General features: G+C 38.9%; 1 protein-coding gene across 2 annotated transcripts in view; it reads left to right on the top strand.

Moving 5' to 3' along the window:
• LOC145690078 (uncharacterized) overlaps positions 1 to 21,381 on the top strand; it is a 567,853-nt gene that overhangs the window by 225,022 nt on the left and 321,450 nt on the right. For both annotated transcript variants that reach the window (XM_081764603.1, XM_081764604.1), the window contains exon 3: positions 11,902 to 14,909. In XM_081764603.1, coding sequence (XP_081620729.1) covers positions 11,902 to 14,909 — 3,008 coding nt within the window. The remainder of the gene's footprint in view (positions 1 to 11,901; positions 14,910 to 21,381) is intronic.

Here is a 21,381-nt window from a genome sequence, read left to right on the forward strand (position 1 = left end):
AGAAAACATGCGAATCAATTACTGTTCTTTTTCACGGTACTCCCCTTGTACACGCACACACTTCTCCCACCGATGTGGAAGTGCCCGTATTTCTGCGGCATAGAATTCTTTGGGACGATCTTTCAGCCATTTCAGCACACACATTCACGGTATAGAAATTTTTCTTCCCAAGTGCTCCTTGAGAGGATCAAAAAAAGATGGAAGCCGCAAGACGACATATCGAGGCTATACGGGGGATGGTCTAGGATCTCCCAACCAAGTTTGGTGAAAGTCGTGACCGTTATCGTGGCCGTATGAAAACGCGCATTGTCATGCAGGGTGATGACGCCATCCTTCACAATCTGTGGCCGTTTTCTTCTCATAGTCTCTTTGATTTTGGTCCGGAGGAGGTTGCCGTAGTACGCAGCTTGGATTGTGGCCCCGCGTGCCAGAAAATCAGTGCATATCACCTCGTCTTTGTCCCAGAATGTCATCAGGATCACTTTGCCAGCGGACTCTTGTTCCTTGGTTGTTTTTTTTTTCGGCGAGTCTGTATGCCGTTCCGTGCTGGAGTGTTTTGATTCTGGAGTTTAATGACGCACCCAGCTCTCATTGCAGGCGATTATCTCTAAAGGAAACTCTTCCCTTCTCTCTGAAATCGTTACTGAGACGAAATGTTTTCCCTACACTGCTTCTGGTCGAACGTTAGGAATTTCGGAACCCATCTGGCTGTGATTTTCCGGAAGTGAAGGTGTTCGTGGATTATCGTTTCCATACTTCCCACACTGAAGTTTGTTTTCGCACTTAAATCTTTTACACTGATACGTCGATTACTCAGAATGGGCTGCTACACCTGACGAATGTTGATTTCGTTGACTGCAGTAGCCCGGCGAGGAAAACGGATTCTCTTCTTGCTTTGAATTTTGAACATCACTCGTACAGCTGCGACTGAGAGTTTTTTCGCAATAATGCGCACTTAATCATCTGAAGATTTAAGCAGGTTTCAGCCTTTCTTCAGGATGAACTTGATGATGCAGCACTGCTCCACTGGGGCAGCCAGCTCCACCCTGATAAGCTTGGTTGCTATCATCCATCGCCTCTCTCTGAAACTTTTTATCTCCTAACTGTCCGTTGTCGCAGAAAATGTCAGGACTGCCCTATCACGGAATAGGACATGGACGCCAAGCTGCGCACAACAACACCTGGAAAAACGGAAATTTTACTTATAACTTGAACGTTCCTCGTAGTTTTAATTTGCTAAGAAATAAAGATTTTTTTCATTCTTTGTATAGCGTCGTATGTAATATTACATCACCTTTTTGATAAAAATCGGGAAGGCTTATGTTTCCATACTGCTAGTTAAATATGTGCAATCTGGGTTAGACGACAACGGAACAAATGAGAAGCAACTGTTTTAGGTTCACGAATTCGAAAAATTTTGTCGTGTACAGAAATGAACCAACTTGTGTATGATAGAACAAGGAAAATTGTGTCCTTTTAGTCTATTGAATTTTAAGATAATGTACGGTTATTTCAAACGGCTTGCCTGCCCTTCGACTTTCAGAATTTAAAACGAAAACAAAATCTTATACTAGGCACTTTCTAAGTTCACCCTAATTCTACGAAACAGTTAACTGGGTGTTTATCAAGAGATAAATTGCCATATTATTTTATTTTGTACTGAAAAGATTATTGAAACGTCTCAAAATTTATTGGTCATTTTTATGTAAATAGCAGCTGTCGTGAATAGTGAAAACTATCTCCATCCAAGTACTGTGTAAAGACATTCCATTATATAAGAACTGACGATCAAATAGATTATCAACATCGCTATGAGCTATTTAAAAATAATGAAAAGGTAAAAACAAACAGAAAAAAAGAGAATGTCTGATTAGTGCTGGAGATTTTTCTTGAGAAATGTAGGAATTGGGACATAAAAGACGTGAAGAAGGTAGCAAGTCAGTGAACAAGAGCAACTACATTGAACTGCTGAATGTGATTGTAAGATATAATTAGAATGCTAGAGACCATTTGTTGATCACAACTACGTTTGCTAGATCTTCCAATAGAATTAAAAATGACCTAAGCAACTCTAAAGCAGATGAAATATTTAACAAAATACGCATGAAATTTTCACTTCTTCTTTTGTTTATGTGGCAATACAAGTTCACAAAGTTACGGGCGTATCAACTTTGAGAGACCTTACCAAAATCTACAACAAATTGTAAAACAGCTGTCTCAAGAGAGAGAGAGAGAAATTTTAAAATTTCCATGTTGCCCACCAACCTATGATTCAGGTGAGAAAGAAGATCAACTTTGAACACTGTTACAGGTTGAAAAATGATTTTCATGATCCACTCACGATTATGTCATTTAGACTAAAGAAGTGATGATTATGAACTAATTCGTGGAATGATAATGTGGAAGAAAATGGGAAAAATCTCGAAAAAAACTCATGAACATGATATTTCCCATGTTAAACGTATATTAATACGACCTTGTATTTGACAATGCCAAAGGGTGTAATGCAATTCGTGACGTGTTCCCCGATATGAAACAGCACCACACGCCACTAGCAACAACAGTGGCTGCATTACGTAAGTTTCAACGACTATTTTGCTTAACGTAGCGGGCTTCTGAAATTGTTTTACTAGTTAGACATGTTAAACCTAAGTTGATATATCTACAGGCAACTGTATTTTTCCGAAATGTGCTTCACATGCAAGATTTAACATTTTTACTTTTTTTTTCTATCTAAGTACAGTATTAAAATTCTCTAGCTTAATCTTTCCGGATCGCAGCTTTTTTTACTTCTTTCTATTTTACGAGTCCGCGTTCTATTTAGGCTTTCTTCCAGAAAAATGTCTGGGGGAGGGTCAAAATGCGGGTGAGCTGTACTGGGAAACTTTTTCGATATATTGGCCGTAGCATTTAATTTTCCTTAGCTCTGGAGGGCGATTGGTCAACTCCGGCGGAGCAAAGTCCCTCCTGTCCTAAATGTATACATTAAAATAAATAAATAAATATATATAAAAAAAAAAAAAAACACTGCTTCTATTTGCAATCGAATTAATATGGTTCAGATCCCATATCAAGCCGTGTTCGCAGCTTATATATTACACTCAAAAGTTATATTAAACACCAAATTAACCGTGGGCGTAGACTGCTCATTTTTTATGCAAGAGTCCTAGATTCGATCTAAGTCTACGTGCGTTTTGGATGGACAATGTGGGTTTTCTAGAGATTTTCCGTTTCTTCCCGCATTCTCGTTTTACCAGTTCTTTCATTGTCCATTCATTTTCTTCAGCGTATGACATTTCATAAAAAAAATTTCGTGTATCTGGAAGTATTGAAAAAGTACTTCTCCTCCTACAGATCTTCACTGTCTGGCATTGTTTAGTTCTATGAAAACACACTTGGTGGCGTGCGAAGCACGAGTGCTGTATCGTCTGACATCTTGCGACCAAGTTATGAACTACTTGGATTTATATGGAAGACCAGTTTCCTACTTACATTCATTATTCCGAGAATCCGTGGCTAGGGTCAGTAGTGGAACGCCCACCTAGGTAAACAAGGTCACAAGTTCAATCTATAGCAAAAGGAACTAAATATGGTGGACGACGACAAACAGGGTGCATGTACACTTTCTTTAAGTACTCGCGATTACTGCCATTGTGTTATCATTGTTAATTTAATCACCAATCAAATTCATTAAATGCCATTCCAGTGTATAAATGCCATTTCCGCTGGTCTAGAACTGGTTAGCTTCTTCATGTTTCACGGTGCGAGAACATTAACATTTAAACGCATTTCGTGGTTCGGATTTCACCTTAAACTGTAGGACCACGTCTCATCGCTGGTATAAAGGAACGTTACTTAAAAAAAAAAAAAAAAAAAAAGCATAAATTAATGTAGTACTAAAGTTCAACGAATGTCATCTTTCAGTTTCACGTCCCTCGAATATGCCCTTTAGCTTCGGGGAGGCGGATGTTTAAGGCAAGTGAATGGTAACGGAGGAGGAGTTGGTAGAATGGTAATGTGAGAGGAAACAAGAGTGGCTTGTCCAACCAGAGACCCCAGGCACTAAAGCTAAACGTTCTACCACTGAGCCACCACCATATTTGTTTCGAATCCGTAGTTCTTGGTGTCGCCAAGATTAATGGTCACACTCCTGATAGCATTAAGGTTTACGTTCAACCCTCATCGGCAAAGGAAGTCAGAACGGGTGAAAAATAAAACGTCTCAGGTGACCGAGATTAGTGTCGAATCTGCAGGTTTCGGGTTTGCTTAAAAAAAAAAAGTTACAATCGCGAGGACATTTAATCCCAAGTTTAGGTATGAGCGGGCACGTCAGCAGGTGTGATGCCAAAGGCGTTGCTCGTACACCTATATGGTATATTTGGATGGATGTGTATACTATATTTCAACTAGTGGTGGGCACAAAAACCGGTTTTCCGTTTTCCGGTTTTTAGAAAAACCGGTTCGGTTTTTTACCTGGTCCGGTTTCTGTTTTCTTCAAAACCGATTCCGTTTTTTTTTCAAAATTTGTTCTATTTCTGACCAGAATGGTATTTTGTTGTTCTCTGGAAACCGAATCCATTTCCACAAATAGTTTTGTGTTTTTTCGAAAAGTTTTCACCGAAACCAGTTTCGGTGAAAACCGAACCGCTTTTGGAGAAAACCGAAACCGGTTTCGGTGAAAAACCGAACCGGTTTTTGGAGAAAACCGAAATGTCGGTTTTTCGGGTTTCGGTTTTTATAAAAACCGGTTTTGCCCATCCCTAATTTCAACGTAACTTCGGTAAGTCTGGTGCATTTTCAACAAAACTTGGTAGACTATGATTGTTCAATATGGAAAAAAAGCACTGTGGATGTAAGACATCTTTGCATAGTTTTCAAGGTCGCTGAACTGAATAGTGACGCTTTCAATGCTGTTTAAGTGTAAATTTAGCCCCATCAGCAAAGGGGAGATAAATCAAAATAAAATGTTAGAAATGACTTAAGATATATATATCGAATTCATAATTTTCGAGTTCGGGGAAATGGCTGACTCGTTTCAAGTGACTTTAAAAAAAAAAAAGAAAAAGAAAAAAAAAAAGATGGTACACACTTCAAGCTTGGATTTTTAAATCATATCAATTTGATTAAAGGCGTATCCTGTGGGGGTAGGTGTTTCAATATTTGGGCCAGATGTAGAGTATCGTCTGTATTTTTATTGTTACATTTTTATTGAAGTAAATATTCTAAGGGAGAAGGGAATTCAAATATTTTCCATAAACTTAATCCGCCCATGCGAAGAACGGCATTTCAACTAGTCTATATAAAAATGGAATTAATCTTGTAGGTGATCGATTCACGGGAAAATGGGTTAACCGTTTGAAATGATTTTTGGAATATAGTTATCATTCACATCGGACTGTTTTTTTTTTTATTATGTCACTGTGGTTGAGATTAGTATCCTAAGGGGGGAGCGGAAGGTCAAATTTTACGCAAAAAATAACATTTCTCACAAGAATATCTCCTATCCATTAAATTAGGAAAATGGAACTCAGCATATAAACTTCTTATTAAAAGTAAGTGCCCCAATCAGTGGCGGATTCACCCGGGGGCCGGTGGAGCCTAGGGCCCCCAGTGTTTTGACTGACAAAAATAATTTAAACTATTATTCGTATATTTTTGAAAGTTTATAGTAAACTCATGATATGCCTATCATACTGGGTTCTGGCTGCTCCTTTTTTTTTTTTTTTTTTTTTTTTTTTTTTTTTTTTTTTAGTTTCTAGGTCAGCCCCAGGTCCCCAGTGTTTTCGAAGATTTCCCGTAGAATCATGTTCTATCATTCGTTGCAGACTATGCCTTGTATTTATTACATGAAGGGCATGGGCGGAGCTATGGGGGTCATAGGGGGTATTGCCCCCCAACTTTTTGACAACAAATAAAAATGCCATTTATAAGATCCTAAAATTTTCATTTGTATTAACCGTGTCCCCCCAGCAGAAAAAAGGTCTGCCCCCCAGCAACCAATTCCTAACTCCGCCCATGATGAAAGGGAAATGAGCAGTTACTTTATTTTGTCAACCCATTATAAGCGACGTTGCCTGTTGTTTGTGATCGCATGACGGGAGAAAGGCTGGGCAGTTTGAAATTAATTTTGCAACGTAATTCAGAAGTATAGAAGCAAAACCTGTTAAATCCATTTTCCAATTTTGTCACGAGACTAGACAAAAGTGACTCCCGTATATATATTTCAGAATTGTTGAACAACTTTTTTTGTATAGTGGTCACTATTTGATGCAGACAAGTGAAATCTACCAATAAAGAAAAACAATTGGGCAACAATTCTGAAACATAAGGAAGTCACTTTTGCTTCGATTCCTGACAAAATTGAAAAATGGATTTAGCAGGTTTTGCTTCTATACTCCTGAATTAGTACCAACCTCGAGGTAGGTTTTTATCATACCAATTTGGTTAAAGAGCGTAACTTACAAGGGGCAGGAAAATTCAAAATTTATGCCAATATAGTGTGTCTTATGTTCTTTTTTTTAAAATCATTACATTGATTCGTGCGAAGAACTGGTATTTCAGCTAGTTTATTAAAATGAGCAACTGAAAATAGCTGACCCGTAGCTACGGACTTGCTTGGTCACTGTGTAGAAAAAATAAATAAATAAAAATAATCTTCCTCCTGACGGAGTGACTAATACACGTTGTTTCTTTTAGGGGCCTTTATTTTTTTTATTATTATTATTTTCAAATTTTAATTGTTATTTGTAAAGTTTCCACTTGTAGCCCGAAAGCTTGGTATGTACCTTTAATACTCTGTTCAGAGTTCGATTGCCGGCGAGGCCACAGATTTATCGGTGTTGACTCAGGAAAATTGGAAACCGAGTTACATTATGAGATTGCGAACCTCCAGTTCCAAAGAATCAGGAAATACGAAGAATGAGATCAATGTTCTGACCACACATCACCGAAATAGAAAAAAGAAAAAAAACACTTGGTTAGTCGTAATGATCATTAGTTGTAATGCAAGGGAGGAAAATTTTCGTTTTGTTTCCTTTGTAAATTGATTTTGGGTAAACCAAACGGACACACATTTTCTACTTTTCGCCAACTTTGATAGTGCCAGTTGTGTGGATAAAATTTGTTTGAAAGACTTTCTGATCAAGGGGTCTCGAAGGAAAAGTATTTCCCAGGGCCTTTGGCCTAGTTACGTGCCCTAAAAATTAAGTTATTTATTTCTTTCCTTTCTGTATGGCTAGAGTCTCGACATGGAGCCTGCTGAGTTGTGACTTGTAGGTGAAGCAATCACTTGGCTCCGTATTTTGAGGTGTGCAGAGGTCAAAGTGCATCTAAGGAATGTTTTAAAGTTACGAGACTTTTGCCTGATGGTTGGGTTCATTGCCTCCTCCACTTCATTTGGATCAGAAGAAATTGGCTAAGGTTTGGCTCTGTCGTGCAGACTTAAATAATGTTGATACGCGTGATTGGATTTTTTTTCCCCCACAAACATCCTTCCACGGATGTTCTGTAACGCACACCAGAACAGGGCCGGACTGATTGTTTCCAGTCAGGGTCCGCGCTGGTGTTTAATCTACTGTCGGCTTCTCAGATACATACCTATAAGAATAGATAGTTACATACGATTTTCTTGATAAACCCTGTGACTGTATCATCTGGAGAAAGAAGATTCTCCAAGTTGTAACATATGAAAACATAGCTACTTAAATTTTAATTTTCTTTCTCTAATAAAAGTAAGCATTTTTAATAAAATCATTTCACAATCACTAAAACAAGTGATATTGTAAATATGTACTTTTCAGAAGTGATATACATTTATTGTTAGTTACTTGTAAGCTTATATGTTTAATCTATTAAGTCCCAGGAATTTTTCAAGTGCATCTTTTCATTACTTTGAAACATTGTTCCAAATTAGAGCTCCGAATCTTTTTAATTCCTATCCTGCCCCAGAATGTTCTTATCGACACACTTCTCCCCCCTTCTAACAAAAGAACAAAGTAGTATCTCTTTTAAACCTATGCAATGATTCTGATCTCTAACTGGGGGGCCGCAGTGGCTCAGTGGTAGAGCGTTCACCTCTGGTGCTTGGGGTCTCGGGTTCGATCCTAGCCCCCGCCAAGTGAACTTTGTGGTGGACAAACACCGTGTGCGTGGGTTTTCTCGGGGTTCTCCCGTTTCCTCCCACTTTCTTCATTCCACCATTTCATTCATTACTCATCTTCACCGTCTCCTTTAGCCTAACCGGCATAACCGTGGGACGTAAAACTCAAAGATTTCATTTCATTTCATTTCTGATCTCTAACTCAGCCACCCCTTCTCTCGTATATAGCCTATGGCTAGTTGAGACGTTTTCTTTCTTTCTTTCTTTCTTTTTTTTTGTATTTACAATTATACATATTTAATTAAATGTTTCTTTCTGGTAGTATTAGTAAGGAAATGAAGTGCGAAAGTGAAATAAAAGCAAGGATAGAAATGGCGAAGGAAGTATTTCGGACGAAGAAAAGTTTATTTTGTGGGTCCTTGAATAAAGATTTAGGAAAAAAAGATTCGTAACACGTTTCGTCGTCCAGTATTTTACTATATGGGGCAGAAACGTGGACATTACGCAAAAAAGTGATGAAAAACGACTGGTAGCTTTAGAAATGTGGGTGTGGAGAAGAATGGAGAGAATTATCTGGATCGAATGGGAAACGAATCAGAGGGTGTTAGAAATGGTGGGAGAGAAAATAACAATTTTAGATATTATTAAGAAGAGGAAGAGAAACTGGTTGGGACATTAATTGGTTAAGAAAGAACTGTATCATGAGGGACGTACTAGAGGGTATGGGGACAGGAAGAGAGGAAGGGGCTGAAAGAGGCTATAAGTAATGGACAATATTAAAACAGAAAGATTGCGCGTGAAGACGAAGAGGTTACATGAAGACGATTTACATGATTCATAACACCAAAATTCAGGGGCGGCTTTAGGGTGTTAATTTTGGGTAAGCCCGCTCCCTCGCTTATGGATACACATTTGATTGATTAATGACAGTACGAAATTACTTTTACAGTAGTTGTTGATGCTATTTGTTAAATAATATCTACCTTTAATATAAATAGTGGAAAATATATTTACTCTTTATTGTATCGTTTAGTGTTTATATATTTATATATTTTTCAAAATTTTTGGGTAGACCCATGCCTACGCGGCCTACCCGCTAAAGCCGCCAGTGCCAAAATTATAAAATGATGGTACGAAAACATAATGATGAACATTGATCAACGTTTAAAGATACACAAGGGATTACACAATATATTCTAATAATAAATATGATTTAAACGTTGTTATATCACACTCTTCGTGAATCTCTCATGACGCGGAAGAATTCTGATAAGTTCTAGATGAAAGTGAGGAAAAATAAGGGCATAAATTTTCAAAACGAGACAAAAGACGTTTTTTTGAAAAGCGAGACGAGAAAATTGTTCGAGAAAACTTAAAAATTTCATTTTTTGTATCTTTGAACTTAAATGCTGAAAATCGTAATACAGGAACTAGAAGATGCATACAAAATGTAGATATAGAGGAGAATAGAAGAAATTAACTAGGATGGAAGGGAAAAGCAGGATAAAAATAAAGTATTCAAGATAGCTCATAGAAACACATAGTCTGTGCGTAAGTGAACGGTAAACTTCTCGCCTTGTAATCGAGAGGTCTTGAATTCGTATCCTAAGGTTGGCCATTCTGATAGACTTTTCAGGGATTTCTCACAATTCCACTAGATGAATTTCAAGATGATACCTTTACCATAAAATCTTGTCTTTCTTCCAAAATATCCCTTTACTTCTTTGTTAGTGTATCTAATGTGTTCTAACCGATCCCGCTGGTCTAGTAACTAGCATTTGGACCGTTGATATGCGTTGTCCATGGTTCGGTTCCGGATGGGAGTATATTAAACGTATTACGGTGGTTCGGGTTCCACTGTAGGTCCTCGTATCGTGTAGCTTTGATGCTGAAAAAGTACGCTAAACTTCAAAATCAAGTAAACCGTTTCTTCTAATATGTCTAGTGTGTATGTGCTTCGGCTGTATATGGAATTTTGTTACGAATGAATTAATGCGAGAATCGACCAACACAATAAAGACAGAAGCTATAGAATTATGTGATGTGTGTACGTAAATGCAATGTGCTCCCGTATGGCCATCTTTTGTTCATGTTGTCTTGAATTCTATTTCCGGTGAGAGCACATTTTTTATGTCGATCTGGTATTATAAGGCAATAAAGAAAATAATGGATTCTTAGCACTGGTGTAGATTTCTGTGTAACTGGGAGAGGGGGTATGTGTGTTTCATTGTCAGATATCCAGATATCCAAGCAAAGATTCAGAGTCAAGTAAGTGTATTTACATCTTTAGAGATCCCAATAAAGCTTTTGGAGGTCTGAGGCCCTCTCGGTTCCTCCATAGTTAGGTTCCATGATTGTTGAAACACACACACACACACATATTGGAAAGTTGATGCGCTGCGTATGCATCACACACTTGATCGTTAGTGAAATCCTGTCATGGAATAGAAAAATCACATTATTATTATTATTATTATTATTATTATTATTATTATTATTATTATTATTATTATTATTATTATTATTATTATTATTATCAGCAGCAGCAGCGCGGTAGCTCAGTGGTAGAGCGTTCACCTCTGGTGTGTAAGGTCTCTGGTTCGATCCCAGCTCGCCCCAAGTGATCTTTGTGGTGGACAAACACCGCGTGCTTGGGATTTCTCGGGTTTCTCCTGTTTGCTCTCACTTTCTTCATTCCGTCATTTCATTCATTTCTCATCACCGTCTCCTTTAACCTAACTGGCATAAACATGGCACGTAAAACTAGATAGGCCTATTTAATTTCGAACCATAATTTATTGCTTGTATAGTGTCTACTTTACCACTGAGCTACATTTGATCGTACAGTGCAGAGTGCGAAACCATAACACTCGAAGTGAGAGAGAGATAGAAGTGAAAAAAAAATCCAGTTGTGTTCTTTTCTGGAATGTTTCGACATGGAGAATTCACACATCCATTATTATTAAACTATGTAACATTAGGGATACCCTTAACCTCTAGTTCATCCATTAATGAGAACTACATATGTTGATTAGAAATATATATATATCAATTACTGTAATTAATTTGTAAGCTTGTGACAATAGTCTCATTTTATCCACCCTTCCAATAAGTTTTTAGTGAGAGGATTTTTTTTTTTCAAAAATATTAAATGAGGGAAAATTCCCCTTCATCCCCAGGATTTCGCAAATGAAAAAAAAAAGTATAATGAAATATTTAAGTTTTACGTCCAACGGTTATGCCGACTAGGTTAAGGAGGTGATGGTGATGAGAAATGAATGAAATGGTGGAATGAAGAAAGTGGGAGAACCCCAAGAAAACCCACGCACACGGTGTTTGTTCACCACAAAGCTCACTTGGCGCAAGCTGGGATCGAACCAAGAACCTCACGCACCAGAGGTGAACACTTTACCACTTTTCTTCTACTTTAACTATTTTTCAGGATTACTAGACTCACCACTGAGCTACCCTGGCCCCCTTTCCAGGATTTTTCGCCCTGGTGTATTATGTATATATAAATGTTAAAATAGTTTGCTTCCGTAATTACCCTTTTGTGTACTTGTGTGTCTGTCTTCGTGCCAGAAGCGGAAAATTGGAAATTAAATTAGTATAGTAGTTGTTTGCTTTTCTGTTAGTATTACGGTATTCGACGCACATCCACACATTAGTAATACGTAAAAATAATATAAAATAAAAAAGAATGATACATGAACTGTAATTTGAAATAAGCTGCTTTCATTTATTTATTGTTTTCGCTGTGTATGAATGTTAAATTTATATCTTATTATTTTTTATATTTTCAGATGGAGCGGTCGACTCAGAACACGAATCGAGTGGATCAGAGCGTGATGTGGCTGTCCCAAAAAAGCGTCGACGCCGGGATGCCAGTGTTGAAGAGGAACAGCAGGAAGAGTCCTTGTCGCGTTCCAGCAGCTTATTGCAGTTTGAGTGTTTGGAAAAGCACATTGATGATATTTATCCGGAAGAAGTGGTCTTCCGGACGAGCGCCACTTCAGATCCCTTCGAGGAATCTCGCTCGGTGTCCTCGTTCAGTTTTGATTCTTTAGAGTCCCCTGCAGGGCTTTCAAAGTGGCCAACCTCACCGGACAGTTTGGAATCCTGTCACCAACACGAGAGCAATCACCTAGTGGTAAATAATAATAACAGTAACAAAAAGCAACATATATCCTGTTTCGAGGGGGAGGAAGATCCTTGGGTGGAGCCAGTGGTCACCGGAAGTGTGACGCAAGAGCAACCATGTGGCGAGCTGGCTGAAAAACAGGCGAGGGGCGTGTTGTGCCTCGAGAGGATTATTTACCAGGATTCCTCTTCCGAACTCACGGACTCAGAGGACAGTGAGGACGATCCTCTTCGTGGAGGTTTTTCATCTCTTCGTAGTTTTCGTGGTAGTGGTGGGGGAGCGACCAACAACAGACTGCGTTCGTATCGAAGTTTCGATAGCCTGAACTTGGTGCCACACACGGAAATTGTTGGTAGAGGAGGAAGGGAGTTCAGCAGTTTAACAGCGTGTTTTCTCAATGAAGACAGCGACGGGAGCAAAGCGGATGCATCACCCCGTTCCAACGACAGCGCCACAAATGATGAAGCGGAAGAAGCAACAGATAAGCAAAAAGCTGGATGCGGTCCACAACGGTCAGCAGAGAACCTTAGTGAAGACAGTGGGTTCGGGGATCATATCTCGTCGTCTATAAGTCCGCAGGTGAGGCCCATTGAGGAGGAACCTCAAAGCAGCAGCCAAGAGGATTATTACTCTGATAGTTCCGGTGACAACCAACATATTCGTCACATCCGGTCGTGGCGCGGTGCCCAAGATCTCACGTGCACAGGAGAAGAAACCCTTTCACCCCCGCGCCGTCAACCCTTGAGTCTAAAATTAGCAGCGGAATTCCTTCGAGAGGAGGAGGAGGATCCATTGGTGCTGACTCAGGAACATCGCGCCTCTTCGCTTTGCCACATAGAAGAAGATTTGGAGGATCTGGGGGCGTCTAAACTTAGCTGTGGTAGCGCGCCAAATTTGTCCCTGGTCTCTGCCACAACTACAACATCAACAACTTCAGTGCTTTGTGAGAAATCGTCAGGTGTGGTTGCTACGCATCGACGTCGAGATGAAGTGAGCCGCTCGGATCCAAGCATGAACACAACAATCACTCAGAAGACGTACGGACCTCGAAACGAAATCGAAATATTCATTAACCGTGATCCAAGGAGCCACACCTTCCCCAAAAGCAGTAGCACCTCCGCACTTAAGACTGGAGGAGGCGGTGGAACAACAGCTCGTGGAGTGCACTTTTCCCCGATCGTGTCAGAGGTGAGTTGGCGAGAGAGTTACATAGAAGCAGACGACGACGACAGTGAGGACGAAGACTTGGAAAGAGTGCTGGTGATCTCTAATGAACAACCTCAAGTGCAGAAGGTCCAAGTAGGTCATCCAGAGGTCGCCACGAAGTCATTGCAAGAGCCGCGACACCTGTCACAAGACCCAGTGACTGCAACAGGTGTGGCGGAGAATCTAGGCAGCGGCAAAGGTCAACCTCAAGTGCCAACACAATTGACGCCAGTCATGGAGCAGCCGATGGTGCGAAAGGTGCAAGTGGGGCTTCCGACAGCTGAGGGTGAGAAGAGGGAGTGTGTTGTGATGGAGCTTAACAATAAGCGATCACCTGATAGTGACAATAAAGTGAGTGTCAGTGAATTTGTTTCGAAGCAAGAACCCACCGTGACCAAAAGTAACGCCACCAAACCGGACAGCCCAACCAAGAAAAGTAAGTTTGGTTTCTTTCAAAGATTTTCGTTGAAGCGACTGAGCGGAAGACACAAAAGTGCTAAAGAAGAAAAGAAAAAAGTGCCGTCAGAGTCAGTGTTGCCAGTGTCAAAGGATGAAAAATCAACGCCTGTTGTACAACACAAAGAACCAGCTAATAATAAACATGTTGTGGAGAGGAAGGAAGTATTGGATATGAAAACACAACCCGTCCCGGTGCATGAGGAAGTGTTATCACCTGTAAACGTGCAGTTAGATGACCCTCGTGTGTACGAAGCTTTCAACATTCTACAGGTGTCCGCGGCTGAGTTGGTGGCTCTCGGGTCGGCAGACAATCGCGCATCTCCTTCACCGCCCTCCCCGCAACCCGCCGTGGTGACAAACAAACCCCCGTTGCCACCACAACTACAGTCAAAGACACAAACACAAACTCAACACCAGCAAGTACAACCGAAGACACGACTTTTGACAGCTCGCCGACATTTCTTCAGTCAAGAGCGTGTTCTTTTACCGTCACCGGAAAAAAGTCCGGATTTTAACATTGCTGTAGGACGTTTTGTGGAAGGCGCCAAACAAGAGCGCGAAAAACTGGCGCAAAGCGTGCCGGACCTCGCCGCCATTGACTCGGCGGCCCGCGCGTCCATCCGTCGTGGCGCTGCGCCGCCGGTAATCGATCGGCGTGCTGCGAACACCACCACCACCACTACTACTACAACAGCTACTCCTAGTTCCCAGCTCGCCCGCCCAGGTAGTGCTGCTGCTGCTAGTACCCGCACAGAGCTCGTGCATGGCGCTCGAACAGGCATTTTGGAAACCGATCTGGACACTCTCCACTCGCGGGAGATTCTTCTGTTGCAAGAAACGGACCTCGATCGAGTGGTTGATGGACACAAGAAAACACGAAGCCTGGTGAATCTCGGGGCAATGAGCGGCCGAGCAAACCAGCTCCCGCCGCCACAGTTAGCCCCCGAGCCACGAGCCAAATCCATGGAGTTCCTCTTGGACGAAGATAACAAGGCTGCAGTGCAGGTAAGAGTTTTATTATGTCATTTTACTCTAAGGGGGAGTGCCCTCTCCACGCCCATTTGTAGTAGTAACGATTTGACATTAGAACGTGTAGCAACACCTCCCATCTTGATATCAATTATTTAAGCTCTAGTATCTGTTTAAAAGAGTACAATTGTTAATTAAGAATAATAATAATTTTTAAAATTAAGTATGCTAGTTAAAACTTTATGACATTAGAAACAATTATATTGAGGATTTTTCTTTCTTTTTTTTAAAAAAAAAATAGATGGGTTCCTTCGTGCTTTGGAAATATGTAAACATTTTTTTCTTTCTTTAGAACATATCTATGATTCCCTTTATTATGTTTTACTTCAAATGGAAAACGATTCGATTTTGTTAACTCCTGTCTCACTTTTCCTGTTATTAAAAGGACCCCATCATATAGGTGGCGCTTTTTAACTCATCTGCAATTCGGCGACTTAAAAGTAATTTGAAACATTTTTTTAAAAATGTTCTGTTAACGACTGTTTTTTTTTTTCAAAATGTTTCAAAATGTAATAGTAAAATTATTTATACGTGACATAGAAAATATAAATGAAAATCAGAAGTGTGTCCCGAAAAAAAAATTAGAAAAGAGTAGTTTCCGAATTTGGCCACACGATGGAGTGTATATTCTGGCTCGTCTCCGCAGTGGCGCTATTGACCCACACGGCATTGCGCCGCTAGAAACTACAAAACGCCTTTTTTCTTTTTCTTTTTTTTTTCAATATGGGTCACGCGCTTTTTTACTAAAGTACGCATCTATAATAATTTGAGAGAAACATAGAATTAAACTAGAAACAGAGATTAATAGAAATGGATTATGTATTGTGTTATTTAAAAATAAAAGAAAAGTAGGTTTGATAAAATATTGTTTCGTGAAAATCGCTCATTGATCGTTGTAGGAGTTTTGTCGGTCACGAATTTGCAGCTCGCTAGCCACGTTGATCTGTTTATAGCGGCAAGTGCAGAGCGAAGGAGGAAGCATACATAGGTAAAAAAGCAAGAGGATTGGAATATATAGGTGGAGTGGACGAGAATCCCCTCTTGCCCCCCTTCCCTTTCTCCCTTCACCACTCTTTCGTGGGTCGATCTCAAAAAGGAAAGACGGGGGAGGAAAGGGAAGTGTTGATGATGATGATGATGAAGACCTATTACTGTTCCTGGTTTTGTCTTTTTTTTTTTTTATTTGGAGCATGTGGCAGAAATGAGATATTGGGGGAGGGGAGGGTGTATGGGAAAGATTAAATAACTGTTTTCCTTGCGTGATACAAGGACGTTGATGCATTTGTAAAGAAAAAGAAAGAAAAATATCGCTATACAGAATCGCTACTCTAGGAAAGGGGGAACTGAATGCAATTTACTGTCAATCATTAATTCATCATTACAGCTTTTAAACCATAACGCGAATGCCATCAATGAATATCTACATATATTCTCTGAAGCGTGGCAGATCCATTAACTCTTTCTATCTTCCCCCTCTTTTTGTTTTGTTTTGTTGTATTCGTGTTGGAACTTTGTCAAGGTCATGAGGCTATAATCTATTATCTCTGAAAGAATGCTAAATATCCTGTGTATTGCGCATTGAATAAAGCGATTGGTGGTAGCCTGTTATTTTTGTCACTCAACAAAGCGTATACATAACCTTGTAAGTGTATTTTTTTAAATTCTACTTTCACTAAAATCACTTAAAAGTTTTATTAGACACCACTGTGGAAATGCTGAGATGGTACGTCACAAACGTTCCCAGCGTAAAGATTTATTTGCTGTCACTGTGGGAATGCTGAGATGGTACGTCACAAACGTTTTCAGCGTAAAGTTTTTTAGCTACCATTGTGAAAATGCTCAGCTGGTATGTCACAAATACTCTCAGCGTAAAATGTATTACCTAGCACTGGAAATGCTGAGATGGTACGTCACTAACACTCTCAAAGTAAAGGTTATTAACCACCACTGTGGAAATGTTGAGATGGTCCAACACAAAACATTCACAGCGTGCTCGTGTATAGGTATAACATGCCATTAAACATATAGAAGATAGATATGCCTCCAGTCATAGAAATAGAATGTTGAAATCAGGTGTCGCAGTTTCTCACTTTAGGCCAAAAGTATTGTTGAGCTAGCACTTTTACCCTCTCATTCTCAGGAAAAGCGCTTGAAAAATTTACCCAAGATAATAATGGACAGTAATATGCGCTGCAGTATGGTTGCTAAGTTTTAACATGTGGTGTTGCTTCTAATTTTCTAATGGGTGCCAAGCTTCAACACCAGTGGCGTCTTCAGCCATTTTTAGAGGGGCTTCATGTCTTTAATATGCTCAAAGGTTCCCATTGGGTTGTAAGATGCCGTTATTTGAATTAAGTACTACACACAGAAAAGAAGAAATGTTACTTCCAATTGTAATGTTGAAATTATTAGTTTTGTACAAACTTACTAAAGCCATTCTGATTTACAGAAAACGTACGGTACGAAATTTGATTCGTGAAATATTTTTTTAAATATCTTTTCTCAACTTTTTAAAAAATCTTTATCACAATGGTAAGATAATGATAATGAGGCATACCCCCTCAAAAAAGAAGAACTTCATATAAGCTATTGCAAAGTTTATTTAGTGCAACTAGGGTTGAAGCTAGCGATCCATAGTGCAATCCCTTGGATGAATATGGATAATGTGCTATGAAAATAATAAAAGCCCCCCTCCTTTTTTTGTATGATTCAAGATAAAGTTAATCCTTTTGAAGATAAAGTGATTTTGTCCTTTCCTATATTCCTTTATGGTTTATCAGCATTCGTAAATTTGATTTCGATCGTATTTTTATTTTTTTATTTTGCAGATGTCAGTGGTCGAATTGGCCACTGTGGCATACTATAATAGTAAATTAAAATGCTCTAAACTATATCAGCCTGGAAAATTTAAAATGAACTGTACTACATTGACAAGCATGGGCGTCCGCAGACCCTTCTGCAAGAGGGGCAACATTTGTTGTCCTGTGGCCTCTTTCCTTCTACGTTTCAGCTTGAGATAGGAAAAGGAAAAGAAATGAAGAGGACGCTCCACAAGGCTGATTTGTATAGTGAAATGAGTAAAATGACGTTTCTAGCTTTATTTTCCACGCTTGTGCGCTATGAAAGTAAATGATTGTGAAATAATTGGTAGAATGGTGATGTGGGAGGAGACAGTATACCCTCGGAAGAAACCCACAGACACAATGTTCACGACAAACTCACGTGATCTGGGATGCTCTCGCACGAGAGTGAACGGTCTATCCCTGAGCCACCTTACCTCTCCAGATTTGTACAATATCATTCCAGTATTCACGATATAGTTTTCAACAGAAAGACTTTTTTTTTTTTTAATTCTATTTTGCTGACCCACCTATGATCATATTTCAGGTATTTTTATACCCGAAGATGGAAACAAATAAATGAAGAAATTATTGGAGAATTATGCTTTGAAAGTATTGCTCGTGCTCGAAAGTTCTAATTCAAATTATTGAATCAGTTGAATTCCCGGGAGTTGACACTGCTGCTTCCCTTTGCGGACGTACATGGTTCCGGAATATACTCGTTCATAGTTAGAGACGCACCCACGGGGGGTCCACTAGGTGCTGACTTCCCAAAACTTCCTAACTAAACATACATTTGTATAATTTTCCAGTAAAGCTGTACTTGTATAACAGAGAAATGATTGATGTAGCATAAAAATTGGATCTTACAATTCATTTGTAGTCTTTCTTTTATAAAAATAATCTAGTTTATCTTTTTTGGGGAGGGGCGGGGTGAAAATATAGGAGGAAGTATTTTACAATTACTTACTGTTCTTTTCGGGTACAGAAATATACAGGTTTAATACTATGTAGACATAGTAGCATGTACTATAGGACCCCCAACAAAATTTCTGGGTGCGTGCCTGTTCATAGTTGATACTGTACAAAGTAAATTGAATAACGTAGGTTTTAATGAATGAGCTGTATTTACATACACGTTCTTTCTTTCTTTCTTTTTTTTTTTTTTTTTTTAAGCATACTGTAATGGTAGTAATTCATTTCCCATTTGACAACTGGCACGTACTAAAATGCAACCCCTTGTCATCAGCTCGGAGATAGGAAACCCTATTTTAGATCGCAAAGTCGATTCTGTAATTTATCTGTATTAGATTGACAGAGCAGCTATTTGAGGTTGGGTATTTGTCAATGTATACAAGTCAAAAAGACGAAATAAGATCGTACGGGAAGGATTTTCCAGCAAATGAAAAGTTGGATAATGGGGGGGGGGGGGGAATTGGAATGAAAAATTATCAATGCTAACTTTGCGTGTGTATTATCTGCATGTCTTGACGATATCCTCCAGTCGTACGTTTTCCACATGAAACAACACGCAAAGAGAACGAACGGTAGCTGTTTTTCTGAAAGAAATTCACGTGTAGGCTATTGATGCAGTGGGGACGCTGCCCTAAGAAGAAGAAAACTGAAAAAAATACTCTCATGTTATGGACAGGAATGATCTGAAGTCAGAATCTGTTTTAGAAGTGAGACAACGAAAGAACTTGCTTCACAATAACCAAAATTTAGTGTAATAAATACAAAAATCAGTATATTTTTCTCTTAGACTTAGGAGCAATGATTCAGTCATATTTTCTTTTTTTTGGGGGGGGATCAGTACCTCTCGAAGGAAATAAGGTTAATACGTATTAGAATAGTACCAGCAGTGGGAGATAAATAGTTTCAGAATACAATAAATAAATAGATCAGCATTTTAGTATTGCTACTTTCAAATGTTTTAAAGCTCATGCTGAAGTTATTGGCTCTTTTTTCATATGTAGGAGATGAAATAGTACCACCTTGTGTCTGTAACTGCCAACCTTAAACAGATAAGTGACAGTTAAACGTCTTGTCGCGCGTACTTCAGAAAAATGTAAGAATGGTAACTGTAGGCTTTGTTAATACGTAGTTTTAGAGTACCCCTCTCCCGGTACGCTGCTTAAGAGGACTTGAGCTCTCCTGTCTGACCCTGTCTGACGCCTCAGGATAGGTTTCAATTAATTAATTTGTTAATTCAGTGTCAGGTCTATATGAAACGTGATCTTCAGTTTAAGTGGGTTCCGAACCACTAGTGAGATTTATATCAAAATTTAGTTTTCCTGCCGGGAATTGATTTCGGGACCGTCACATGCGTTACTTACTTTCTTACGTAAGGATACTTGCAGTGAACAGCGATGTTCTAAGGACGCCTAAGGTAGAACTTCCGACATAAATTTGGAATGGTTATCTTTTTTTTTTTTTTTTTTTTTTTTTTAATGATACATTATATTTTTTCTGATAAACTTACAAAATTCTACAAAAATGTCCGAAGACGAGTCACACAACAATCGATAAATTTTATTGAGATTAACATAATAATCTGCGTGAATGTAAATACGTGGAAATAAAAAAAAAAAAAAAAAAACTAATTTGTAAATCTGAAAATTGATGCTGTAGGAGTACCAGGCCACTTGGGATGAAACTGATACTGAAATATTCTCTCAAGTTCATCATTATGACACCAGCAAGACGACAGTATATAGTGTGAGATTAATGAAATATAGCCTTTAGCAAGTACATAATGTGAGATTAATGAAATATAGCCTAACCTGAACATGAATTCTTAAGTACATAGTGTGAGATTAATAAAATATAGCCTAAACTGAAGATGAATTCTTAAGTAAATGACGTGAGATTAATGAAGCATAACTTAAATTGATCATTAATCCTTAAATTTTAATTTATTTAACTAAAAGATTGTCCAAATATATTAGTCGATAGATCACAATTGAGCTGAACAATGTAACGTATGCTTAAGGTAAAAATTCTCGTCCGTGTATTTTTCGTGAAAATCGAACTTTAACTAGGCTACATAGTGTGTCGATTGTTTCCAATATAATGTGACAATTTCTATTTTGCTGGTAGAAACTTATTTATTTATGTAGTCTATATGTAGCCAAATACACTGTTAACAAACAGATTGTTGTTTGTATTTTAATAATGATCATACGCACATACTTTTACGCATGTACTACTTGTAATATGCAAAGTGTACACCCACCTTATTGCTAATTGATCTTCACATGTGCTCTGAGAGCATAAATGAAAAAAAAAAACAAAAAAAACTGGTTTTTGGTTTAGAAAATCCGGAGAGGTAAAATTTAGCATTATGTGTCATATACATGCAAGTTTGTGGTTTAGCCAAGACCAATCTGAACAGCTGTAAATAGACAGAAATCATGTGTGTACTGCGTCGGCATGCGCAGGATACAGAACAACCATGGTTATGTACCTTGATAAACGTTATCTGGTTGTTTTAGGATAGTACACAATCCAGAAAGCTTGAACTACAACATAGATTTCCTAGGATTGCAGTTCTAAGATTGCAGAATCGCCTATAGCCGGAATGTACGGATTTCCCTTCTAAATACCCT

The sequence above is a fragment of the Thermobia domestica genome, chromosome 7 (assembly GCF_964235325.1).
Source record: "Thermobia domestica chromosome 7, izTheDome1.hap1.1, whole genome shotgun sequence".
Taxonomy (NCBI): Eukaryota; Metazoa; Arthropoda; class Insecta; order Zygentoma; family Lepismatidae; genus Thermobia; species Thermobia domestica.